At 42.9% G+C, this 27,648-nt stretch overlaps 1 protein-coding gene across 1 annotated transcript; it reads left to right on the forward strand.

Moving 5' to 3' along the window:
- Window positions 1-299: 299 nt before the first annotated feature.
- Window positions 300-27,562, forward strand: rasa4 (RAS p21 protein activator 4). Its single transcript, XM_027015889.2, has 21 exons — window positions 300-654; window positions 3,601-3,657; window positions 5,357-5,470; window positions 5,782-5,843; window positions 11,604-11,736; window positions 12,173-12,254; window positions 13,766-13,900; window positions 14,476-14,567; window positions 17,610-17,727; window positions 18,098-18,251; window positions 18,361-18,425; window positions 18,624-18,736; window positions 19,692-19,884; window positions 20,390-20,527; window positions 21,406-21,550; window positions 21,923-22,095; window positions 22,222-22,359; window positions 23,021-23,156; window positions 24,524-24,644; window positions 24,919-24,977; window positions 25,101-27,562. The coding sequence occupies exons 1-21, from the start codon at window positions 590-592 to the stop codon at window positions 25,226-25,228; spliced, it is 2,421 nt and encodes an 806-aa protein (XP_026871690.2). The 5' UTR covers window positions 300-589; the 3' UTR covers window positions 25,229-27,562.
- The last annotated feature ends 86 nt before the right edge of the window (window positions 27,563-27,648 follow it).

Below are 27,648 nucleotides of genomic sequence, written 5' to 3' on the forward strand. Positions count from 1 at the left end.
CACACTCACCATTGCATCTCAACACACACACACAAAACCATTCATCATGATTTCCTTCTCTCTGTATTTATTTAAAGAATGTTTTTCAGCACAGAATGCTTTGAAAGAATAATCTACTTTGGTGCTTTCCATTCAGACTCCCATCCTTTGCTGTGTTAGTTTCACCGCGGGATTCTGTACCTATTGATGGATACGTGTAATCTGAGGTTAGAACGTCATCAGAGGACTTCATTTCCCGGGAAAGCGCAAAAAGAAAGGGCGTCACGTCCCAGTCTGGCCAATGCAATTCTAAAATGTCTCAGCTGGTCACTCCCCGCACAAACAGTTCTACCACTGCTCGCGCACAAATTGAACACGCACGCAAGGCAAACGTCCGAGTACTAGTCTGTGAGACCACTGCCTTTCACCGCAGACTATTTTTGAATAGGACTGTTGAAATTAGACTGGGGTCTCGGTGTTATATAGGTGCAATGTTCAGAATGTTGTTGTGCGGCGTCGCACCTCTTATTGGGAGGAATGCAGCTGTCAACGCCTGTTGAAAGCCCAGCGTGTCACTCCTAACATCTTACGGGGCACCCGAGACGCAGCGATGGCTAAACGAAGCACATTGTTCATCCGAATAGTGGAAGGGAAAAATCTGCCCATCAAGGATATGTAAGTATTAGTTTTTTATACGGGTCTTTCTATTGTGGGTTCCTATGCTGAGCGAGTGAGCTGAAATCGCTGAAAATATTTCAAGTTGAACAACGTTCACCGGATCTCTTTAATTAATCCTGGGAAGACCTGACAGCATGAAAAGAGGAAGCTTGAATTCATTTTGAGCGGAGATCCGAGTTTGAGGTTTAAACAGACGTGTGATGTCGAAGGTAACATTGGCAATAGAAGAATGCCTCGTGAACAGCACGCGAGCTGTTCATGTGTTGAAATGGGTAACAGACAAAGATGCTTCATCGGCTTGGTTTTTTAAAAGCTTTTTAAAATAGTGCAGACGCACACACACACACACACACACACAAACGGATACCTGTAGGAAGTTGTTCTTACTAGATTCCTGTTCTAGCTTAAAATATCAAATACCAAAATATTTAATTATCATTATCATTTCATGGTCACGCACTTTTATTTTCTGTAAAGAGCTTTGAGTAGGCTACAGCCGAATGCAGCAAAGTGGATATGGTGAAAGGGCTCTGTTCTACCTAATGCACCACGCGCTGGGCAAGTGCAACACACACTTCTCGTGTAAACTGTTTGGTGTTAATGTGTAAGCACATGCCAAATTTCAGCATAAACATCTGTTCCCAGTGACAGATGATAAAGACTCAACTACGTTCCCACTTGACCATTTCAGCCTGGCACAACTCCGATCCAAGTCGAAGTGCAGCGAGTTCTCCTTGCTTTCCGCGAGCGCGAGTTATAAAAATCTACATTTTAATCTTTTGCTCACGCCTGTGACTTTAACAATGGCTTATTTCCTAGGACTGTGTATTCGCGTCGTGTTAGGAAAATATTAGTCACTAATGAGGTATTCAACAGTCCTTAACACGGCGTGAACGGGGTTACGTCAGTGTGAAATAGGGTGTTACGGTGTCTCCCCTAACCGTTCCGCCAGAGTCTCCGGTATTGTCTCAGTTAAAGCACTGTGGAGCAGTGCACCATTTCTTGATGCTTGCATGGTTGTTGTTTCGCGTCGTATCTATGTGAGGGTGATGAATCTCAGGGTCAGGTGTCGTGCGGAGTGTTTACACTTACACTGGCGACATTGCTGAACAGCGACAGCTTGCATCCGAGAGCTTTCACCAACAGCCCTACCTACACATGCCCCACATTCAGGCTTAAGGGGAACAATATCCTCCGCACCGATCTCCAATTCAAGTGCAAAACTGGAAGCTGGGCGCAGAATCAGTCAATAATGAAAATGATCAAAGTCTTTATACGTGCTTTTGCGAATCATGCCCATTGAAATTGCGAAGTGCGGCATCAGATTCACGGGTCTTTTTGATTCTTATTGTTTTGCGCGCTAGAAACAAGATAATGGAAACCAGTTGAAACATGTTCGTTTAAAATATTTTCAGTATTGAAACAGAGCATTGGGGGAGCTGATACAGAGCAGTTTCGTGATCTCGTGCAGTCTCTTGTTAGCTGAAAGATCAAAAGATTCGTACGTATTCGTACTTACAAATAAACCGACATGTACGCTTCCTGTCAGACACAGTGCCAAGACACAGAATTGAATGGCTGCGATCTTTTATGAACAAATAAAAAAACCCATTTAATCTGAAACCTCTGGAACGCGCCAGACTTGGCTTTAGAACAGAAAGAATGGCTGGACTGTGCCATTCTCAGACTTGATTATCCAGAGCAACAGTCCTAAACAGTCTGCTTACAGAGACCAAGAGGAAGTGTGTTTGCATGTGTGCGTCCTTTCCTTTGTTGTCATCTTCCTGCAGGTGTCTTGTAAATGATTGTACGTGGTTCAACTGCCGAACCGTGTGGTTGTCGGATGTGGTACCTGACTCTATCAGTGCCACCCCCAGCACGTACACAACTGCTCCGCACCCAGTACTCTGATAACAAAAGACGAAGATGAATAATCTTATACACTTGCCTGTCTGCCCTCTGTCTCCTCCAGAAACACACAAAGTGCTCATGAATGCTACCACCACTACCGGTTATTACCCCCTGGAGGAACTGAAATGTCTTCACTTAGACAAACAGCATTCCCTCTGTCTCATCACTAACTTCCAACTTGTTACAAATTTTTTTTTTAAGTGAGAATGGGCTAATTCAAGTCCCCTAACCACTATGCGTGACTCTGGCTAGCGTGCCTGTGCAAGTAGGGGAAAAAAACCCTACTGAGTGTGATGTTTTGATCAGCCAGTGTTCAACCCCAACATCAGAGACAAGGACTGTCTGACCAGGGCAGACAGGGTGGCTTGTGCTGGAAAAACTGCATATCCTTGGGGAAAGGACGGTTCTAGTTATAGTTAATGTCATTTCCATTTTCATACAAAAAGGAGGCGTCTGAACCATCATTTCTGTAATTTCAAGGGAGGGAACCACTGTTTTTTCAGTGGTGTGACATGAAAGCACATCTCTAACTGATCACCCAGGGACATCATGTTATGTCTGTCTGCCTGTAAGTCTGTCCGTCTGTCTGTCTGTCTAGGTCTTGACTGGTCCTTTGAACTGGTGTTCTCCAAAGGCTTCACCATGGACGCCTCAGTGTGGGTGCAGTCTTTGGTGTGTGCTTTGACAACACCAAAGGAGACGCTCCTCCCTACCTGTGGCATATGGGATGAAAGGGGAACATGGACTGGAAAGAAAAGAAGATCTCCCTTTTATGTTAATATTTTCTTCGCGCATCACCAAACGGAGGCCATGCGCTATAAGGATTCCTCACGTACTGAAGCGTGGCTCAGCACAGGAATCTGCATAGTCGAGCCGTTCTCGGAAAATCCAAGTAGCATTGTGTCACGTCACGTGGCGCCCTGGTAACACAACAACAGGTCTGAATGATCAACATTGTTGATCACATGCCTGTCTGTGGGAAATAATTGCAACACTTCCTTGTGTAATATGTTTCTTTTTCTCCCCATTCAGCACTGGGAGCAGCGATCCCTACTGCATTGTGAGAATTGATAACGAGGCCATTATAAGGTACAGTATGACTAATTTCTGTGTTTTCCCTCCCTAGCCCAGGTTAGCTACTGCTGATGTACTCAGCTCTGTGTCCTCCTGAGTCAAATATCTTAGATTTAACAAGCTTAAAGTGAGATGGCTCCTCATCATCCCGCATCAAAGCTCTTCGCTGTCCATAACTGAAACCATGGAATATACTGCTCAACTGGGAGGCCAAAAGGCGTGTGTGTGTGTGGGGGGGATGTTGTTATTTTCATCTATTGCATCTGTTACGCAGCACACACCCTGTCTTGAGACTGGTGGTGCAATCCCTGCAAACCAAAGTGCGCCATGACTCAGACCTTGGCGTGAGGAAAACCTCACTGCGTTTGTGTCTGCTGCAAACATGCAAAATGTCCCGTGATTTTTATGGCCCTTGGTAGCAACATTTTGCTCACGTCACTGAGGGATTATTTCTCCAGATGTACTTAAAATGCCCTGCTGAAATGGGGTGTTTAAATTTTATGCATTGCCTGTTGTCGGGACGGGATGTTTGGTGGTTGAAAAGTGTGTCAGTGAAGACCAGGCTTATCATTTAGAGACTAAATGGTTCAGGGAGTGTTTACATGTGGTTGTGTTGAATAACAAAACACATGAAATTGCAACAAAAACAATCAGCCATTTGACCTTTTTTCTTTTGTTTTTGAGCTCAGACTTGTGTTCACTGTAAGAGGCACAGGAGCTGCATGGTTAATGTTTTACTAGGTGATTCGAGTTTTTTCTGTTCCTAGCCACTGAATGTCAACTCACTTGATAAGGTGAGGATTTCGTGCTCCGAATCACATTAGATCATTTCAGCCATCAACTTGTTCTATGTGTCATGAAGAGTTTGCTTGATAGAGAATCGAGATATAGCGTGCCGAGTTTGTTTTGTAGCAAGACCACCAGCCATTTGTGACTTTGCTTGGTTTGTTTATTAAACTGTTGTTAAGGATTATCTTTTCAATAAGTCATGTGGACAAGCAACCTCTCTTTAGTGTGCCTAAGATTGGAGTTTGCCCTTTGATGCACCCTTGACTTGTGTTGCAAGGTGTAATTGCAGCATTTGCTGCTCCGCTGTCTGTGGAGTCATGTTAGAATGGTTAAAGGTAGGACTAGTGGGGTTAGGGTTCATGTTTTGACCTTTTTCTCATGATTTCATCTGTTCAGAATCCAGTGACATTTCTCTTGCTGGTCATTCATGCAAAGTGTTGGAAAAATTACACTCAAATGAATACCACATAATGTGAGAAAATCAACTTTAGCAAAAATGGAAGTTAAAGGTCCATAGGGATGTCTCCTTCTAGTTTGGAGGGACATGCAGAACTCAAAAGCCTTTCTTTTTGCTTAATAATATTGACCAACCACTGGGCCACCAACCACCAACCCGCCCTCTAACAATGTTGATATAAAATAAAAGCATATACTTAATTTAAACACTTACTACCTCCTAATGATTTACCTTATCTGATATATAGAAACGTAGCTAATTATAAATAAAATTTAAAAAGCACAATTAAAATAGCACTTACCAGTAGGTCTTCTGGTCCCTAAAAGCTTTTATATATTTTCTAAGCAATCGTAGTCTATATGAGGGAAATATTCTTTCACGTTCGCTTCTTTTGAGAGATTAATAAAATTCAATTTTAAACTTTTGCTTTTTCAACTTTTTTTTTTTTTTTTTTTTTTTTTTACCTAGGACAGCCACAATATGGAAGACGCTGTCCCCTTTTTGGGGCGAGGAGTACAACGTGCATGTGCCTCCATCCTTTCACACCGTGTCCCTGCATGTGATGGATGAGGACTCCCTCAGGTCAGCACCTCCTCATGCCTCCCAGGCACGAACACTGGTGTTCTCTCCACCCCGTTCACTTCATCACGTTCATTTATATCCCCGCTCACTGTGCTATTTCAGGATAATGAGCTAACGGAGCAATTAACAATGCCCCATTGCTAACCATAATTGTGCTTTCTATACCACGGAGAGTGTCAAGATATGAATTAATTTGGGCTAAACCTCCTACTGTTGGGAATGTCTGATATTGTAAGGTGCAGGTCTTTGAATGTAGTTACTGACTCAGACATGTACAACTCAGCTCAGGTGATTTCTTCATTTGGTTCCAGCCGCGACGACGTCATCGGCAAGGTGTCGATCAGAAAAGAGGCTCTCACTGCTAAACCACAAGGTAGGCACGACACTTGCTGGAGCTTCTCCCTCAGCCTGCTGGTGTTGGTCGGCGCATGTTGTGTGCTTGATTCCGTGAATTCCTTCAGGAGCTCCTTCCCCGGAGTCATGAAGCACACCAATGAGGGGCTTATGATCAAGTCATACGACTGCATTGTCGCACCACTCTTCTATCATTTGATACTTCCTGTTGTTTAAGTTCAGTTTCCAAATGAGCAGTGTTCTCTTACACACACATCTGGCTTTCTTTATTCTCATCTCACATTGGGCTTTGTCCAGTGCTTTCATCTGTGCCTTATAACTCAGACACCTTTTTTTTTGGTGCTTTGTTTTTTTGGTCACAACAGTTAGTCATTAATTGTCCTATTGGAGCCTGCCCCCACACTTGAGATGAGCAGGGCTCAGACATTCTTAAAGCACCAGGTGATCCCGATCTCGATGGCGCTCCACCCAGGGGGCTGTTAGCTGTTGGAGTCGGTGTTGGCGGGCTGACTCATTGAGGGGCGGGGCCTGAAGCTGGAACCTATGTTCAGGAGTCTAATGAGCAGGGGTGGGGGGGCACTGAGTCATGGCGCGCAGCGGGAGTGGCCATTGTTGTGAGCGGACTAGAGTCTTGCTCTCAGCATCGGCCAGAGCCTGACCTGGCAGTAGGATGTCTACCCCACAGGTCAGAGGTCCCTTGCAGCACTTCTTGCACTGCTTCACTGAGATGTGAGAGTGTGTGTGTGTGTGTGTGTGTATGTGTGTGGCTTTAACGCTCTTATTGAAAAACAATGGAATTCTCAGGCTGTTTGTGGGTTCTACAGTACATTAGTCCTAATCGTGCATTTAAGGTGCACACATCTACAAGTTATATGCTCTCTTGTTCTCTGTTTTCTCTGTGTATCTATCTTTCCCCCTGTCCTCTAACTCCCTGTCTATGTAACTGCCTCTCTCTCCACAGAGGGCAAGCTGCCTTTGTGTATTTTTTCTCCAAAGTCAAGCAGTACCATTTAGCAAGAAGGCCTAGTCGCGGAGAGCACGGAAATAGAAGCGCACACCCCACACTGATGGGGCTGACAGGGTGTGAATGCATTACACAGCTGGAGGCGAACACACGAGGTGACCGGGGCCCCTCCCCAGAAATCTAACCTTGAGAGGAGTGAGACCTGAGTCACACGTCTGCACACACACACACACACACACACACACACACACACACACACACACACACACACAGAGCTTTGACTGCTCCATGTGGAATAACAGCTTGGCTTAAGGCACATTTGGACAACTTTGTGACACACGGAGACCGTGTGGAAAACACAGAGGTGGCAAGAAACCTAGCTTGGGTCGAAGTTTACAGAGTCCGACATCATAATGCACTGCCGTGTGACTGCGTTGGTAATGAATGCAGTTGCACTGGAGGAGCCTAATGCAAATGTGGTGATGTCATAATGGTGATGATGGGTGGAATATGATGAGCAAAGATGAAGAGGTAGACACAAGCGTCTCACAGTTCCAGGCAGGTTTGAGTCACTGCCACTAACTTAACATTTCACATTATTCAGGGGGAGGGACAGCCATAGCCTGTACTATTCTCATTATATTTGGTTACACAGAACACAGAGTTGGCAAAGAAAAATAGGATTAGATCAGGAAAAAGCTTTTTTTCCCCCCCAACTCTGTCCAGTGTGTTTTTGGCCTTTGTATTTACAGGTCTGGGAACTGTAGATCAAAACCGATTGACCTTGGGACAGGTAAAAGAGGCTATGGCCACTGTTTGAAGTGGGGATGTTCTCTCTTTAAAGGTTATCCTCTGGTGCACGTGCTTGTGTGTGTTTGTGTGTGTGTGTGTGTGTCTGCGCGTGCACGCAGGTGTCTTATGAGGCAACGCATTTCCTGTAGACCCTTCAGTTGCCAGCTGTCGTACACCGAAATGCTGTGGCTGTCATGTTGTAAAGGACGTTGAAATCCCTTTAAAATGATTTCTTTTTTCTACATTTCTTTGGGCTGCGTCGGTATGACTGTCACGTACTGGGCTGCCACTGCAATTGTATAATCTAATTCTGGTGCGTGTGGTCCAGTGGGCCAGACTGAGGAGAGCGCTATCAAACAGCCTGTCAGGCAGCTATTATAGTTATTTTCAATCCAATTTTCCCCTCTCCCCCACAGTGCAGCACCTAGTAAAAAAACAGTGTTTTGCTGCGTTTCCCCTGGAGATGGTGGACTAGATTAAATTAATTCTCTCCTCCTTATTACTTTTTTTCCTAAGTGTGAGGTCACAATGGTGCAGACGGTAGTGTCAGGCCAATCTCAGTGGCAAGCAACTGACCAATGTTTCTGGCCTCATTAAAGCTTCTGCGTGCCAAAGCATAATACTGTCACATTTGGAAATTACTCTGTTGCGTTTTGAATCCCCCTTCTCTCAGTGATAGGCGGAGAAGAATGAAGGAGTTCTTTCCATTCAGCTAAGTGGCAAGTTTTGCCTAGCGGGGGGTGGGGTGGGGGGTTCATTTTCAAACTGGCATAATGGAAGCTTTTCTCTGGAATACTAATAGGGAAGAAACACACTCTCTCAACCATTCCGCCGCCGCAGAGTTGATGCTGATAACAGCTGAAGGGTTAGACTGAATGCAGAATGTCTGTCCATTTATATACTTACACACAGGCATACACATACACATGGATGCAGTGTAAGAGGTGTTCATGGTGTCTCCCAGTCCAGTGCCTCTTAATCCAGTGCTTCTTGCTGCACCAGGTAGTCCGTCTTGCTTCGAATGTGTTGCAGGTTGGGCGAGAGCAAAAGAGTGGGACGGATTTTGGTACCTGGGACCGGACTGAGAAGCACTGTGAATTTGCCCATGCTTTACATAGTGCACTGGCTTGGCAAAGAAAGCTGTGAGTCATTTTGTATTGAGCCGTTGGTTTTAATTTGTAGTCCAGAAATGCCGGGTTGGTCATTTGTAGTTTTACCAGGCCTTGGAAAAATCCACGACTTTCTTTGGTATGCCAGGCACAATGAAAGCATCTGGAATCATAACAGCATTTCTAGGTGATGAATTGGATTTTTTTTGATAAATTGGGTGATTCTGACTTGGTTCCTGTTGGGTTTGTGAGTTTGGAATGTGATAATGTGCCATATTGCCGAATTTTACAGGCCAGCCATCAAGTTAAGCTGTAAAAATGAATTCTCTTACACTAAGCTTCTTAGAGCCAGAGACAAAGAGGAAAGATATGGTGTATCAACATGATCCTATATCTCTTCTTTCTGCTGTACAGTCTATGTGTATGTAGATATGTATGTATGTATGTATGTATACAGTACTTCTATTAGGCTATGTTTGAATGTGTGTTTATGCAGTATCCAAGTGAGTGTGCTTACTGGAATAGCTATTGCAGCACTGACATCTCAGAGTCTCACTATTAGGGCTACAGTATGACCTAGGGCTAGGGCTACAGTATGACCTAGGGCTAGGGCTACAGTATGACCTAGGGCTAGGGCTACAGTATGATCTAGGGCTAGGGCTACAGTATGACCTAGAGCTAGGGCTACAGTATGATCTAGGGCTAGGGCTACAGTATGACCTAGGGCTAGGGCTACAGTATGACCTAGGGCTAGGGCTATACAGTATAACCTAGGGCTATGGCTACAGTATGACCTAGGGCTAGGGCTACAGTATGACCTAGGGCTAGGGCTACAGTATGACCTAGGGCTAGGGCTATACAGTATGACCTAGGGCTAGGGCTACAGTATGACCTAGGGCTAGGGCTATACAGTATGACCTAGGGCTAGGGCTATACAGTATGACCTAGGGCTAGGGCTACAGTATGACCTAGGGCTAGGGCTACAGTATGACCAAAATGTCATATCTCAGTATAGGTAATTTTGTATTGCGAGGACGATGACCTATTTTTTATTACATTATATTGTGCTATGACGGAACAACCTTATGTAGTTCTAAAACAGTGGGATTTATGTTGTTCATAGTGGTGAAGTTGATCTTTATCTTTATTACCCATAAATTAACTTTTGTAAGGGACATCCACAACTACCTACATGTAATACTGTAAGCATGTGTTAGCAGTTAGTTAGCTAGCTACTTCTCTAGCAAGTTAGGTAACTGCTAGCACACTTCCCACTAACATTTAGCTAGGCTAGTTAAAGGTAAAACCGCATGTAATTAGAATTACCCTGTTCTGTGTTGCATTCACTCTCCTCCATTGGAACAGTTGTCAATCAGCCAAACATTCATTCCCTCTCTGCATCCCGGCCAGTGATTCATCATTCTATCGTTCATTGTAACATCCATGCTTGTGTTACCTTAATGCAAAATATTGTCCAAATGATGGAAGAAATTGCTGTAAAGTGTGTTTTGCATCACAACGAAGTAAATGCTATAGCGTAATATTTAATGATGGACATTTTTCATGTCACATGATGTATATCATCAGCAGGCAGTGCTCCTCATTACCTGTGAACGATGGCTTTGTGATTACTTTGATTGTGCACAGTTTACATGTTGCCTTACATCAGATATTCCTAAAGAGTGGTCTGTAGGTGTTTTGCTGAAATAAATCGAAATATTCTCACTATTCACCAAGGGTAACTGTGTTCGTTTAAGACAAAATGCATACAGTGTCACCAATGTGGTTTTAGTATATTTCAAGCCATATCACAATTGAAATAATAATAATAATAATAATAATAATAATAATAATAATAATAATAATTGTAATCCCCTTTTCCCTTAATTATAATGTTACATATTTTATTATATATTTATTTTATATTTAAAAGTCAGTATAATACAAACATTTGTGCAGTTTAAAGGCTGTTTAAACCTATATACTTTGGTAGAAATGAAAAGCCTAGTGTCATGTAGCCAAATGTGATTTCATAATGAGTGAACATGTCTGGAGGAGTAGAAATTCTGTTAGCTGATTGCAGCAAAAATCTGCCACAAACAAGACTGCCCACGGACATTTCTCTAAAGCCCATCCCAAATGTCTTCCCATCCCTCCACTTTTCACATATATTTATAATGCAAGAAAAAAACAGTTTTACAAACTTGATTTTTACAAACTGATTTATTCAAGTATTGCTAATTGCCACCCCACTCCAATCCCAACCCTGTCACACATAGCACATTTGTGGAGTCACACAGTTGCTTGGTTTCACGTAAGTTCATTTCTTAAGATGTCGAGATGTTTAGTAGCAAGGGCTTGTTTTTGTTGTTTATGGCCGTATGTCTTTAGGCTTCAATGCTTGACTAGTCCCTGGATGTACGAAAGCTGCTGAAATCTCTCTGGACATGTGCTCGGTCATGTTTACCCAGCTGTGCCATCAGTGCTCTCCCCCAAATGTGTTGACCTTCTGGAGTTCTGAAGGAGCAACAGATGTCGCGTGAGGAAGGAGGTGGTGTGTGGCTCCCCATGGTTTGAAGAAAGAGCTTTTTTTCCTTTCACTCTTTCAGATTGGGTGGAGCCGTATAATAGAAGAAATCACTTCATCCCAGTAGCAGAGACAATTGGCCAAATCTTCAAAAAAATGAAGATGAAATATTTCATATCAGAAACAGATAGCTTATTTAGATTTCATCATCTTTATTTTTCTATCTCCATTTTCCCTTTATTTTGTCTTTTTCCTATATGCATGCTGTGTGTCTTTGAATTTCTTGTATTGCAGCATATATGTGTAGTATACATATGCCATATTTCATGTTTGTAAATTCATGTTGCATTTCCATAGCTGACTACATCTGTCCTTGCTGGGTTGCAGGTCTGGATTGCTGGATGAACCTGACTGAGATAGATCCAGATGAGGAGGTCCAGGGGGAGATCCACCTGCAGATCTCCTTGCTCGGGGACGGGAAAGTTCCTCGCAGGTTGCGCTGCAGAGTCCTGGAAGCCAGGTGACACACTTGGAACATGAATGCATGTCAAATGCAGATTTGGCTGCGTAAGCATTGAATTGTTGCTTCCCACTGAAAAAACGCTGCTGCTGTAAAAAAAAAAAAAAAAAACCCACCTATGGATCAATTTAAATATTTGATAAACTGTGTAACAAACATTTTGTGATGGCAGACACTTCTTTGTAATATTAGGGTACAATAGGGTACAATATTTAAATAAAGCCATATAGGAGCTCATGGGAGCTACTTCACCCATATTAGTATATTATCCAAGTATGGCCTTATTAACCAGCAAATCATATTAGCTTGAACATTGCACGTCAGTATTGGCTTGAACATTGGGTACAGAACAACAACTGACCTGTCCTAAAGACAGGCTTTGAGAAGATGGGTTGACTTCAGTGACTTATTCATCTGTTCTTGTTTTTTTTTCCAGAGATCTTGCGAAAAAAGACCGCAATGGTGCCTCAGATCCATTCGTCAGAGTCAGATACAACGGCAAAAGCCAGGAGAGTGTGGTAAGGAAACGATCCCTTTCCTCTCATCCAACAGCCAAGTGCTGTAGTTGTAATTACACAAAGGATTAGATGTCAAATACCCTGCGCCAAACCCTTAGAGTTTCACATAGAACCCATCCCACTTGCTTCATACTAGAAACCTCCACATTGCGAACTCTTAGTCGTCATGTAGGCACCTTCTTTCGCTGGTGTTTCGGTGAATTAAGCCTATGACACCTCACCTCCCTGGTGACTAAGGCCATATGCAGCCCCACCGTCAGTGTTAATGAATACGGGGTGCCCATTTTACCTGCTACATCACCATGCATTCGCCAACACAGCAGATCCATGCTGGCTTCCCCGGTGATCATCATTAACACTCCTCCAGACCATCATGTCTGTTTCACCTGGCCGTCTAACCTTAACTCTCTGCCCAATTCCTTTTTCTTTCACCAACTATTTCACCCTCTCCTGCTCGCCGCTCTTCTCCTGGCGAATGTCCGTTTCACCTTCCTATACACCTGTGCTGGAATTCTTCACTCTAGTGGAAGAGGTACTGATGTCCTGCGAGCTATGGAATGTAACCTGCCGTTTGGACATTGGCCGGGCTGATTTGAGCAGCTCCGTAGCCAGTATAGTGCAGGACCCCTTTGCTGTCTCATCTAAGCACCTCCTCTTTCCTGGATGAATCCTCAGTTCTTTCGCCGATGTCACCTTGTTCCATCCTCGCATGCACACATACAGTCTCCCTTTCACAGAACCTCTGCACTGCCTTGGAAAACGTTTCTGAAAAGACCCTAACTGCATGTGGTTACTGTTTTTCTATCATAACAGTGGTTTCTTGGACACAGATTTCTTCTAGTCCTGACCTGACCTTACACTGTTAAAGGGTCACTGTCCAGTTTTTCAACAGGAGACCTCATTAAAATAGCTGCTTTCATACCTTATATTCATGCAAGACACTCTCACTGAGAGCTTTAACACTGGGAAATTTAGCAGTTATTTTCAAACAGTAAATGTTTCTGTGTCTTTAGATGTTTCTCTGGAAAGAGGATGCAAACAATAATTGTGTATTACGAATTATTGATTTTATTTTGAATACTTTATCCAAAAATGAATGGAATAGGTATAACCTTGCTTTAGCATGATTTTATTTGTATAGTGATAATATTTCTTCTACTACCTATCCATAAGTTTTCAGAAATGTTATCCTAGCAGTTTTGGGTGAAGTACACTTCTAACAAAAATTAATATTTGCAGATCCTGCTAAAGGCTTACTTGTGTCAGGGAAACTGTAGACAGTAATTGATCAAGTCATGACTGTGATAGACTGGGTAATGACAGTATATATATACACTTGAAGGTCTTTGTCGATCAGACCAAGGAGTTTAAAGATATTATAGATGGATAGATCACTTCATTAATCTCAGAGGGGAAATTCACAAGGTGTCTAAAAGCAGATGGAAATCCGTGTTGGGCTCCGTTGTTAGCTACTTTAGTACTGATACTGGTTTTACCAAACACTCCTGTAGGTGGTAAAGAAGTCTTGTTATCCACGCTGGAACGAAAGCTTTGAGTTTGAGCTGGATGACCCCCTGGCTGACAGCCTTCTCACTGTGGAGGTGTGGGACTGGGACTTGGTCAGCAAGAACGACTTTCTGGGAAAGGTGAGCTTTACCATGGGTGTTCTCACCAGCGCATGCTCAGTCGAACAGCAGGTATCTTCAGTCATCTGAGCTTTGCCCATTAGTCTGGTGAGATCTGGTGAGATTCTAGTGAGCTCACCCAAGGAACAGCTAAACCTGTGGAGTGGAACAAGGTGAAAGACGCCAAAATTAGGCTGCTTGGAACCGGCTTGTGTCAATGACCTTTATTTGAAACAAGTATGTGTGCATTTGATTGAACGAGGAAGATAGTAAGCTGTTGGGCTGCTGGATGGGGAGTGTGTCTTTTTTGTTGTTCTTTTTTAATTCATTTTTGTTACATTTGTCTTGTTTTTTTTTTGTTCAATGTTCATTGTCTGATTTTACAAAATAGGTACTTCAAGTAAAATTGTTGCATAGTGGCTTTACAAAGTTTGTAGATTCTCTTCTGTTAATTTTATTTTGTCTGAAGTTAAACAGTCAGTAATGTTGAATTCCCCTTCTGCAAAAATAAACTCCTTGACCATCATCGCTGGCTCGCCTTGCCTTGGCATTTAATCGTCAAGCTGTCTGACTGCGTGTCTGCTGTTCACCCCCAGGTCCTGTTCAGCATCAACAGGCTTCAGCTGGCGCAGCAAGAGGAGGGCTGGTTTCACCTGGGACCTGACGAACCCAAGCACAGCCAGGACGAGTGAGTGCCTGCCGACCCGGCCAGGGTGCACAATCCCCACAGGGGCCACCTCAGTGCCTGGCCTGGCCTGTGGGGCACGGATGTGGACATTACAGGCACTGCGGTGGCACTTCACAGTCGTTCGGAATGAGTATAAACATAAACCGTATGTGGAAACTCTGTCCACAGCACTGGAGGAAGTTCATGTCTGAGAATGTGTGTGGGCGTGTGCCTGTTCATGTCTTCATGGCTTTGACATGGAGGGCTGTTCTCACAGACTGGGCTGTTCTCACAGACTGGGCTGTTCTCACAGATGCGTGTGCATCTGTTTCCAGCCATGTGACAGGGAGTACTAATATTTCTGTTGCTAAATTCCTCTCTCTCTCTCTCTCTCTCTCTCTCTCTCTCTCTCTCTCTCTCTCTCTCTCTCTCTCTCTCTCTCTCTCTCTCTCTCTTTCTTGTCTCACGCTCCTTCATCATGTGGATATTTTGGGATGATTATAAAGCAGGCATGCGCAAGAGCAGAGGAATGACAGAGCTTATGTAAAAACTCCAGGAGTTTGATTGGGAGGAAGCATAACAAATATTACAAGCCATATCTTTCACCTTTTCATTAATTAATTATTCAATTTATTCATTCATTCATTCACTCACTCAATGGAGAGACCATGTCCACTTCATCGGACCTTTACCTCAGACACTAAACTGGTCTCAGATCAGCTACAGTGTCATCAGTGTTCCAATTCATGTAACCAATGAAACAGGAAAGGTTGGAAAGGATTAGAAGCAAGCATTTGGTAAGAACATCCAATAATCATCCAGCTTGTGAAATGAAGAGAGGGATTACAGTCATGACACAGTTGAAATGAAGAATGATTAAATGGATGGACTGATTCTATAAAGGTTTATAATTTTTTAGCGAAATGTTCTACATTCTGAAATTTCCCGTTTTCTAAGTGGTTATGAGACTAATTTGTAAAAAGGCAACAACATTATCGAAAAATTTATTATCTTCGTTTGTGTGACTTACATGAGTATTATCAAGTATTTCAGTTCTTTGTTGGATATGCACTAAACTGAACGTGGACATCCCAACAAAGACACTTAGAGTTTGAATTTAGTGAAAATCTTATTTGGTTAAGCTTCATCAATATTTCCCTGCTTTAAAAAAGGTGAAAAAATGGCATTAAAATGTCAGTGCCAATTTCACACAAATGATTATTTTCACCTTGATCTTTATGTAATAATGTTACATTATTGTGAAGTTAGAATTTTTCATTTCTCTGTGTCAGTCAGTATACTTTTTTGCCAAGATTTTTGCTTTTTAGGACTTATTCATTTCTTAATATATGTGCAGGGAGGTAAAACACAACAGTAAAATAAAATATATAATCCAGTTCTGTCCAATCATTTATTAAATTCAGCCAAATCATTTATTCATTAAAAATAAAATATTTTATTAAAGCCACAGTCTATCAAGACTAGTTGTTTACAACAGTTTGAGGACAAGCCAAAAGTGATCTCTTCCAGCAAGGCCATTTCAGTGCAGGCCTTGGGTATCTAAATGTCTGCAGCACAATGCTGAGATGAGTTTCACATGTTTTGCCTGCAGCGCCCTCTCTCTTGGAGTGATGACATTCGAATGAACTCGGTGATATGAAAAGTCTCCCATTAAGTGCCCATAATCTACCAGTCCCCCCAACCTACCCTCTTCCCAGTGACCGAGTCAAGCTGCTATTCTTGTTCTTGTTTATTTTGCCCCCCCCCCCCCCAACCTGCTGCACTGCCTTCTTCTTGATTGTATTTTTGATGGCCCTCCATCTGTTGCCTGCCATTGGGAGCCCAGCCATTGATAGACCCTCTTCGAGCTCTTTCTCTTGAGTGCATCAGAACTCCTGGCACCCAGGTGCTGGAATGAACTTCCCCTGGCTGTCCATAAGACATCGACTGTCTTCAAACGAAGACTAAAGTCCCACCTCTTCACTGAGTCGCTCAGAGAAAAAATCCATTTCAATTTTAGCTCAGGCTTTAACTGAGTATTGTTGACACTATGACCGATCTATGCTCGCACGAGAATTTGTACTTGGTAGAGAATACAAAGCACTTCTGTACGTCACTCTGGACAAGGACATTACCCCTTTGGTGTCAAGATCAGGTTGAGCGAGGGGCCAACAAGGAGTGGACACGCTACAAACAGACTCAATCAAAACATCGCGGTCAGGGGCTCCCGAACAAAGACGGCAGAGGATAAACAGTGCTAATTTTTTTTGGTTTAAATTTTATGCCCCAGTAATTTTATCACACTTTGTCATAAACCAGAGGCGGCAGAGTTGGACGGAGCGGAGATGAATGTTGCAGGGGACACTTGTTAAAAACAAAGTGTCGCTTGGCTGGAACAGAAAGCAATCCTCAAAACGTCCAACGTGAAAAAAAATACCATAACAAAAGACAGACTCCCGTACCCCAGGTGTGTGAACAGCACGTGCTGTGTGCGATGTGCTTTTACAAGCACAGGCCTAGGGTGTTGCTCTGCTCCCTGTGCCTGGATGCCCCTATGCCTTCATTTTTAGTTTGTTTCATCAACTTGGGAAATGACGTCTACCCGCGCGGCCGTAAAGTCTGCCTTTCTGTTTCTTTTATGAGGCTTTTTGCCAAGGATAGACACTATAATGGAGCCATTTTCTTTATTATTTGCCCTGCTGGCCACATTTCCTGGAATACTTTAAGTGAAGTGACTCAGAGCTTGTTTTTTTGTTTGTTTGTTTTGGTCATTCATTTCGTCTCTATTCATCTTTATAAGACTAAAGCTAAACACATTTTAGTATCACACTTTAGTATCACACTTCAGTATCACACTTTAGTATCGCACACTTTTTCTTTGATCTATTAAAACTGGTGACCTTGTTTTCTTTGTGTTGCCAGTGTGGAGAGTTAAGTACCTTTAGGCTACATGATGATTACAGAGGCGTCACTCAGTCTGTTGTCTCTCTGTCTCTCTCTCTGTCTCTCTGTCTGTCTGTCTCTCTCTCTCCCCCTCTCTCTCTCTCTCTCTCTCTCTTTAAGAGGCACTCTGGGCTCCCTGCGTCTGCAGCTGAGGCTCCGTGATGAGACAGTCCTGCCGTCCAGCCATTACAAGCCGCTCACAGAGCTCCTGAGTCAGTCTGTCGGGACGCACCTCAATGTGAGTCAGGCTCTCTAACATGTTCCACCTCCTACAAGAGAATCCACAGTAATTCTAATTTAAAAACATTTTTAGATATTGTTTAATGACTGATGGTTGAATTTATCTTGGTTTGGATGTATACTTGTAATTCTCAGTATGATTTGTTTTTAAATAAATTGGTAATAAATCATAAGTAAACAAATCAGTAATAAATAAATAAAGATTCTTGATGTTTTTCTGTTTACATTGAAACAGACTTTAATTTTATGTTATAAATTCAAATAAATGATGCAGCCTTGTTTATTTATTATACTTGTGTTGAAGCTGGTTGGCCCTGACACTATAGTAAGATTTCTCATAATACTGGTTAATGTATTTGATGTCATAGGGTAACTGGCCCGATCTGATCATGCTAATCGACGAGACAACAACCTCTGAGAACAGGCAGGAAGTGGCCAATAACCTGGTGAAGCTCTTCTTGGGTCAAGGGCTAATTAAGGAGTTCCTGGACATGTTGTTCAAACTTGAGCTGGAAAAGACAAGTGAGTACGCACATGACCCTTGCGTAATTTATTAACAAAACGGTGTGGCATTTGTGCTTTGAAGAGCTGATGGCCTGTTGGTGATTTCCTGTTTATTTCTGTTCCTCAGCTGAACCCAACACTTTGTTCAGGAGCAACTCTTTAGCTTCCAAATCTATGGAATCCTTTCTTAAGGTAAAATTGCCCCATAAAACAATCTGGGTGATGCAAAGTGATGCAAGGAATGCAGTAAACACACATCACTTTTTTCTTTAGCTGATTAAAGGCTGTCGTGTGTCATGTCTTGTGGTATGCAATCCTGAGCACTCCGTAACGGGTGAGGTTCTTCCCGTGTGATCAGCTAAAACCTGCCGGATCCATCCGTGCTTGCAGGTGGCTGGCATGCAGTATCTGCACAGGCTTCTGGGCCCCACCATCAACCGCATTTTCGAGGACAAGAAGTACGTGGAACTGGATCCTAATAAGGTGGAGTTGAAAGAAGCAGGGTAAGGAAAATTACGGCACCGTTCAATCTCACGCACGGAGCTATACGTAGGATTAAGCAGTTGACGGGACTAGATGATCTGGTAAGATCTGTGCCCCCCTCAGGATCTGGGCTCAAAAGTGTGCTTAGTGTAGGGCTGTGCTCATTAGCACAGGGAACAGACCTCTTCAGCTGGGCCAACTGGGTTCTTCTGGAGAGTCCAGGACTGGTAGCAGGTTGCATCTTCCTCTCCCATCTCCCTTCTTCAGGCCCAGTAAGCGATTCGAGGTCAGAGGCAAACTCCAGAAATGCCTCTATATTCCCATGTAACGGCAGCGTGAGCAGGGCATGATTCAGCTTCAACAAACGCGAGGCAAACGCGTCTGCGTCCTCCCTCTCAACCTCCTCCAGTGCGTCTGAGGGCCTCTGTCATGCTCCAGGAACTAATACCCTGTGAAAAGCCACACCTGGGCCCACTACAGCTGGAGCTAGCGCTGTATCCTGCTTGATTAACGTGCAGAACTCAGCTCATCTGCTCCAGCGATGCCATCCCGTGAAGGCCAGATGCCCGATAAATGTCATTTATCACACTGAAACCAAGCTGAGATGGTTTTATAATGATTATTACATTTTTAACCTTTTAAATTCCAGCTGTCTTATTCAGTTCTTCATCTTAGGACATGTTATTCAGTAATTAATTCAAATTATTTGGTAACCTCATTAAAACTAATATGAAAGGCTTGTTTTTACAACAGCGGGGAACCTGGCAGGACCTTACAGTGTAAATGGTGAATCACGAACCGCCATTCATCTTCTCACCTTAATCCAATTCAGGGTCTAGGAGGCCAGAGTTGATCCCTTTGTCATCGCATGGTGCAAAGCAGAAACCAACCCTGGACAGAACGCCAATGTGCTTTTAGAAAAGTGGGAAATATTTTTTTTATCCATGGCTTCGTTAAAGATCTCTGTGGCCACAGGTGTGCGGGGCTGCACCGCGTGCAGACGGAAGCCGACGTGATCCAGCAGAGCTCGGCTCTGCTCCAGTCGTACTTGTCCGAGCTCATGGCTGCTCTCCTGCAGTCGGCTCTCTACTGCCCCCTGCTGCTCTGCCAGGCCTTCCAACAGCTCTACCGCCAGGTCCAAGCTCGTTTCCCAGAGCCGGAGTACAGGGTATGCGCCCAGGAGGGATGGGCTTTCTAAAACGGGCTCATGGGTCGTATGGGGTATTATGATGGTTTTCACAGATGTGTAGTAATTGGAATGTTTTGTTAAGCTGCTTTTCTTCATTTTAAGTAGTTTTTACTCATCTAAGTTATGTGTCCTTTCATGTGTCCTTAAACATTACGCATATGCTCTCTATTGAGTTTTGTTTGTTTGCTTGTTTGTTTGTGTTTTTATTGACGTCTTCAAAGCCATTTTGGCTACATTTGGGTGCAAAGCAGAAATTTATGCTCAAATTTGATATTACACTTATTTTAAACAAGTTTCCTAATTAGACTGTGTTTAGGCCCAGTGAGAAGCTACAGTACTAATGCTATGAGCAAGTTTGTGTTATGCTCCTTTCTAAAAACATGACAGCAAATTTTTTTTATTTGTTGGAAAACTGTAAACTTGTCCTGTAGCAGCAGTGCTGCTTCCCATAGTCAGTCGGGGTTCCATTTCCTGTCTTTGGCAGAAAGTGAAGTTCATCGCCGTGACAAGCTTCCTGTGCTTACGCTTCATCTCCCCAGCCATCATGTCGCCTAAACTCTTCCACCTGCGGGAGAAGCATGCGGATGCCCGCACCAGCCGCACCCTCCTACTCCTGGCTAAGGTACACTCCGCCCCCTGCTCCGCCCCCTGCTCCGCCCCCTGCTCAACCCCCTGCTCCGCCCCCTGCTCCGCCCCCTGCTCAGCCCCCTGCTTCTCTGGGAGAACTCCTGCAGTTAATGAAAGCCAGTTAATGAAAGCTTTAAGTTTCATATGAATGTTACAGGTGTTTTGAAATGAATCTACAGGATGGAAGATATTCAGGAAACAGCTAGGCATTCCTGCTGGGCGTCTCTCTGGGCGTTCCTGCTAGGTGTCCCTGCTAGGCGTCCCTGCTCTATGGCCAGTTAGTTACATCTGTACATTTACAATAAGCAACAATATCCAATTTTCCTGTTTAGAATTGTGCTACAGATTAATACATGATGTTTGTACACTGTTTTATAAAATTATTTTAACAATTGACATTCATTGACACAATGCCCTAACTGACATTATTTACAACATCAGGTAACATTAACAAAACTTTAATTTTAGCATTAATAAGCATTATTTAACAGACCGACCATTTCAGCATTAGACAACCTTAAGTAATGTTAACAAAGTTTAACAGCATTATAACATCTCTGTTAACTGTCTTTACTGTGTCCCATGGGCAAATAAACTATGATGAACACTTGATTATTAGCAAGAATAAATAAAGGCAGTTTTACTAAACTGTAGAATGTTACATAATGACGAGAAGGAAAAACATTGACTTTAGAAATTGCAAATGGTTTGTTCATATTAACTACTACCCTTGAATAATGTTAAGGGAGCCTTAATGTTGTGTTTAAGCACAATAACTTGTTAGTCGTTCTGCAGGGATCAGAACTGCAAGGGCATGAAAACATCTTGGGAACACATTTGTTAATGCACATGTCAATGGTCTTCTGTTCCCAGGCGGTGCAGACCGTCGGCAACCTGGACACCCTGGTGTGCTGCTCCAAGGAGCCGTGGATGGTGCCACTCCAGCCTGCCATCCAGCAGGGCATCAGCCAGCTCAAAGACTTCATCACCCGCCTGGTCTTCTGCCAGGAGTCAGAGGGTGAGCTGCCCCAGCTGTGGAATTACGGTCAAAAACCGGAATGGGAATCGTGAGGTGGCGGGCACACATTCCGAATGTGTCACGTCTGAGCTGGAGATGTGTTTGCTCTCGTAGGACCTTATGCAGAATTGTCTCTACTGGGATTACTATTTTTTTCTGTTATTATTACTAGATTCTTTTTTCTGGTTTCTTATGTTCTCTCATACTTACTTTTAAAGGTTTTATGGTTTATTCCTATAACCAGTATAAACAGAGGGGCCCCAGTCAAGCAATAAAGACTACATGCATAATAATCAGACATACAGTGTGAATAGTGAATATACATCGCTGTCTGGGGACAGTATATACCTTTCATTTGTGTATGTCCTCTAGATTTGGATCTGCAGACTCGCATGAGTCTCCGATGTGGTAGCATGGAAAAGGAAGGCTTCCTCTTCCTCCACAAGACCAAAGACAAGTGCATACCCATGACCTCGCCCTTTAAGAAGTACTACGTGACTCTCAGCAAAGACCTTCTTTCCTATTCGCGAGCGCAGCATTCCAAGGTGAGTCCAATGGCTGCCTATGACAAACCTGCCGCCTGTCTGACGCTCCCCTACCACAGCCATGCAGCCCTGGGGTAGAGGATGTCAGAGGAGCACTTGTTCCCTAATGTGTTTGCGTCCACGCAGAAGAGCTCGTTCATCTCGCTGCCGAAGATACGGGCGGTGGAGAAGGTGGAGGAGAAGTGCTTTGGCAGCGCCAACGTCATGCAGATCATCTCTAGCGAAGACTCGGGCCAGCAGGAGACGCTCTACCTGGACTGCAAGGTACACTCCAAATAGAGCAGGGCCCTGCCACTCAAACCCAGCCTGCACTATATATCCTTTCCTAATTGTTATCTTAATATTGGCTTTTTGCAATAGTGTAATCACGGAGGGCTGTGGTCTAGGGTTGGTCTGCTGTGAGCATCTTCACTAATTTCAGATGTTCCAGATGTGTAATGAAACATCCCATTCACATGATTCAACAAACAAATAATCTTTGATAAAATAATGCAGGTCCTTCTTTAACAGTGTGAGTGGTTTAACAACAATCCGTTGGTCACCACAGTGTTTTAATACATTGCTAGTTAAGTTGCAAGTCAAGTTGCAGAACGTGGCGATTGAATTGAAATGGAGTGCAAGTCACCCGGGTCGTGTCTTTGTTCTGTTCCAGGTATGAACGCTCTTCATGTTCTATAAACCCTGATTCCTGGTTGCACAAAAACGTGCAAGGGCTTGGGAACTAGATTCGGAACATTTGGGTTAGAGGGTTGCACAGAAAAGGGTCTCTGTTAAACAGTATCGAGGCTGTGCGTGTACGCCTATTCGATTAGCAGGCATGGGCATAAATATTTGAATGTTTGCAGAGAGGAAGGGGACATATCTTTCAGACAGCTGAAGCTGAATTATGTCTCTGTGTCTCTCTGCCCACCCACTTTTTCTCTAGAGTGTAAATGAACTGAATCAGTGGCTTTCTGCTTTACGGAAGGCATGCAGCCACAATGCCAACACTATGAGCTGCTATCACCCAGGCATCTACAAAGCTGAGAGATGGAGCTGCTGCCACCAGAAGGAGAAAACAGGTACTGCAGGTGTTCGCACTGTTATTCTGGCCTCCATTTCCCACTGTCACCACACTGAGATTTAAACCCTAACCATTTGTGGGCGGAGCCAAGCAGTTGCTTACAGATGCAGAGTCAACAGATGATGAGGGAAACAAATGATGTCATCCTCTGTCATAAGAGATTCACACAGCCAGTGAGATTCCCCATCACTGGTGCCCACATTAGGTCATTTCTATGCGTTATGACTCAACCTCTCAGTGACGGCTGGGGGAATGAGACTGTACTTAGACTCCTCAGCTGTAAATAGGGCGGCTGTCATGATATCAGATTTTCACTTCACAATTACCATGGTCAAAAGAATGCACGCTAACGATATTATCGCGATATCTATAGAAAATTTGAAAAAAAAATATGCACCCTCAGGAGAAACTGAACTCGCTGAGTGCGCCCTGTTCAGTAGTAGCCAGCAGCAAGCTTTAAATCAGAGAGCTGCGTATGAGGAGGCTAGGTCCACATACTTCTGTGCTGTGCATATATGACCCAACATGGATAACTGATGTTTGGCTAGCAAAATACTATTTATGTTAATTAAGTACCAGTGTAAATTGATAAAGTTAAATATTTATTAGCCTATGATGTGTGATCTGGTATTGAGCATTTGTTACTCAGTGTATCTGCTAGTATTCCCATGGGTAGCTAGTATTGCTAACCAATACTAAATTATATAATTTTTTGTTTTATCCTCTTATTTCAGACCACAACGACTCAGTTGTCACTAACTTTTATGTGGTGTTGCAAGCCTAGTAAATTTCCAAGTTTACCAAGTATCCCATGTGTTGACTGACATGCCAGGTGACGACTACTTATGCCAGACCAGTGTAGAAAAGCTATAACACAACAACAATAACAATTCTATCAGTCAGTACTATAAAATTAATATTAAAACTGTGTTTTGTCTCTTTTTTGGCAAATTAATTCCACTGAAAATATGAGTGTAGTGACATAAAGAGCCTCTGTAACCATGACCAAATGAAAGCATTTGAAAAGAACAATCTCGTTATTTAATGGATAGTGAAAGGGAACCAGATGTACATATAAAGAAAAGATCCCTAAACCATAACATCTGCCTTAGTTACTGGCACTGGAGTCATTTACGTTCTCATCATATGTGTATTATTAACATAATATCAATATTTCATTTTTTAAATATCATGGTTCTAGCAACATCTCCAGCTGTAAAATGTCTCGTTTGCTTACTACATTCAGAACTTTAAATGATCTCACTGGAAACAGTCGATTTAGGTGCAGCTCCAGTGGACGTGTGTATTAATGGACCCAGCACGGTCTCTCCATAACTTGCTTTCCCTCGCTGTCCCCACCCACAGACCCAGGCTGTGATAAGACCCGGCATGGTGTCACCCTGCAGGAATGGTATGATCCGCTGGATCCAGACTTGGAAGCGCAACTTATTTACCGGCACCTCAGCAGTGTCCAGAGCCCCATGAGGTAGTCGCTCAGCAAAAACAGCCTTACTTTCCTTTCACGGCTCATTTTGGAAGCCGTTTTCTCTGTGACTTGCGCGTTTTGGGGGAGCAATAGCAGCAATAACAAATGATTAATACACTACAGTTAAACAATAGCAGCTACATTTAATAAAGTTCTGTTTAAACTTAATCTAAAACACAGTCATATACCCTATTGTTCATATTGCCAGAAAGATCAACAGATTATGTCAGAAAGATTAATAGATTAACAGATTATGCTTTCTGGTGGTTTCCAGGGATAAATATTATGAACTGATAAAGCAAGAGGAGGGTGATGACGCCGACTCCCAAAAAGGTACTGAAAAAAATCAAATAAAAAATCAAAGAAGTCTGGCAGTGGTGTGGAATGGCGGCGCAGGCCAGCGTCGTCCCGTCTTCTTAACACGGTTCGTGTTTTCCCTGCGCTTTGGGCTTCCAGGTGAGAAGAAGGCGGACGTCCTGACGAGTCTCTTCCGGATCCTGCAGGACCTACGCGACGCCCATGCTGCCGTGGAGGCGAAGGAGCGCTTGAAGTACCGGAACGTTTTCCTGGAGCTGCAGACGTAGACAGCAGAGCCCCACAAGGCGGACGCCGTCCATTGCTCCCTGACCCCACCCCCCACCCCCACCCGTCACTTCATCGGCAGGGTTTACAGTGGAGATCTGCCATCGAGTCGTGGCACCTGGCCAGAAATCATTTTGAAAGTCTTTGAGACTCTGGTTACTGGTTGTTATATTGAAGCGACTGGTTGTGTCTCGAGGGCTATTTCCAAAAGCTCTGATCAAGGACAGACCTAACTGTTCATTCAGTGCATAATTCCCATCAGTGTGTATGTCATGAGCATACCTGTTAAAGACTATTAGTGCAACAGGCAAATAGTTGCCAATTGCAAAATCTTGTATTTTTATAAAAGTGATTAGCTGATTGTTCTTGTTTACAACCATTTTTTAAAGCTTTTGCCATCATATCTGATTGGTTGTTCCATAAATTACTGTTGTGCATGCTTTTATTTTGTGAAAAAGTATGGAATGCTTTTGGTTGCAATTATACAGATGTTTACAATGCAACCGATGTTTGAAAAAAACTCAAACATTTCCTGGTCTTAATTAGTGCAAGGAGACATGCATTGACACTCTCTCTTTACTACTTTTATGTGTTTTTACTGTTTGGCATTATTTATTCCTGTCCAGTTCCCAGGCTCGAATGGCTCCCAGAAATGCACATGCTGCTTCTGATGGCACAAGGTCAGCCGTGGAGTCTTTTTAAGCTACATGTTATCCGTGGCTTTTTGACCCATGAACTGCACAGATGCATGACGGATTCATTATGGGGGAAGGTGATGGGGCCAGGGATTGGAAAAGACTTTCTGATGTGATGCATGTCACGATGCAGATGTCATAATATGATACAAAATGCTACAACACTATACTGTGATATGCATGAAGTCTTTTTCCTCCCCCTTCTTTTGATAAACACGTCAGTGCTGGGAGCTCATAAGCAAGTGATTGCAATTGCATTTTATTATGCACAGTGATGGGAAATGAAAGAGCATTGTGCTGGATGGAAAATAAAGATTGCAAGAGAAAAGTGAGTACCTACAAACCTTTTGTTTAAAATGGACATGCAGATTCATATAAATGCAATTTATAATACAGAGCCTAACAAAGGGACCATTAACATCCCTCCCGTTCCCTTGGGAATTCAGCCAATTGCGTTCCTGCTGGACTCCTGACAATATATGGCATCTAGCACCCCAGTTTCATTGGCAGCGTACTACGGATATGTCTCTTGGGAGCCCTCATTTGCACTCAGTATTGATACATTTATTAATTATTAAAATCTAACCACGTGAAGCAAGTTTAAAAATGTCTGTTCTTACTGTCAACATACTTTGTCATTTCAGGTGTCTAATTTGTATTTGTATCATGGGCCTATCTAGTTTGTATTATAAACATGTATGTATTGTGTTTTTCTGATGTTTTGCTTCTGGATTTTTGTTTTTGTCCTAACCTGAATGTAGGTTATGGACACTTTTTAAAATCTGGACTGAAGGTAACAGCCCCTTTTGTCCACTAGATGGCTCTAAAGCACTGACGTATTTATGACACATTATGGACAGTTTTCCTATAAAACACTAGCCTACACTACAATGTACAATGCCTTAGTCAGTGATGATCCTGTTTTAATATAAGGTTCTTTTGGGAAAGACCTTTTAGAAGTTGTATTATAAATTGTGGAATTTTGTTTTTAGGGAACTCGGCGTAGAATAGTTCACATCAGGCAAATACAATATGACGTTCAGATGTTTTCTGTACGATGAAAACCCGTTAGGGTGTGTATAATTATTGTTGTTGATTTTGTGTGGCTTCGGGGAAGCTGGATGCTCTCTGAATTCTTATTTTAATTCTTGGATTATATGAATGCTTTCCTGGTTCTGTGGGTATAGGCTACATTCAAGACCAGGAGCTGTTCATTCATTCATGAGGCTTGGAGAAGGCTAATTTTAGGATTGTCTGTGTGGTTTGCATAACGTCGCCTGAAAGGATTTATTTTCATTATTATCTTAATAGATTGCCTTTTCCCTTTAAATTTGAATTCTGGAGACTGTAATTCAAAAAGTGTATAGGTTCAGGAACGAATGGCAAAATGATTTCCCAGCGTCTAACCTGAGACTGAAACAACTGATAATATAATAGCTATGAGGTTAAGTGAGATCACCGGACATGAAGTTCAGAAGTCAGTTCAAACCTCTTTTTCATATACATTTAGATTAATATTTATTTCGGTGTAATTCAGAAATTGCTTGGTAGCTAATAAGGCTATGAACCAGAATAAAAAATGTTTACCAGTCCTTCAACTATAATGGAAGGTTAATAAAGCTTTGCCTGAGTAAATAAGCATTGCGTGCAGTATTCGTTTTTACCAAAGAACCCGTTTCAACGAAACACTGTATTTACAAACGGAAGGATTGTTTCCTGTTTACTGC

Source organism: Electrophorus electricus, chromosome 6 (assembly GCF_013358815.1).
Source record: "Electrophorus electricus isolate fEleEle1 chromosome 6, fEleEle1.pri, whole genome shotgun sequence".
NCBI classification, from domain to species: domain Eukaryota; kingdom Metazoa; phylum Chordata; class Actinopteri; order Gymnotiformes; family Gymnotidae; genus Electrophorus; species Electrophorus electricus.

Bases quoted from the DNA above. Each gene is read 5' to 3' on its own strand.
- rasa4 (XM_027015889.2), top strand. From the start codon at position 590: ATGGCTAAACGAAGCACATTGTTCATCCGAATAGTGGAAGGGAAAAAT. The intron at 19,885-20,389 runs GTATGCGCCCAG...TGTCTTTGGCAG, and splicing joins TCCCAGAGCCGGAGTACAGG to AAAGTGAAGTTCATCGCCGT. The intron at 22,360-23,020 runs GTACACTCCAAA...CTTTTTCTCTAG, and splicing joins CGCTCTACCTGGACTGCAAG to AGTGTAAATGAACTGAATCA.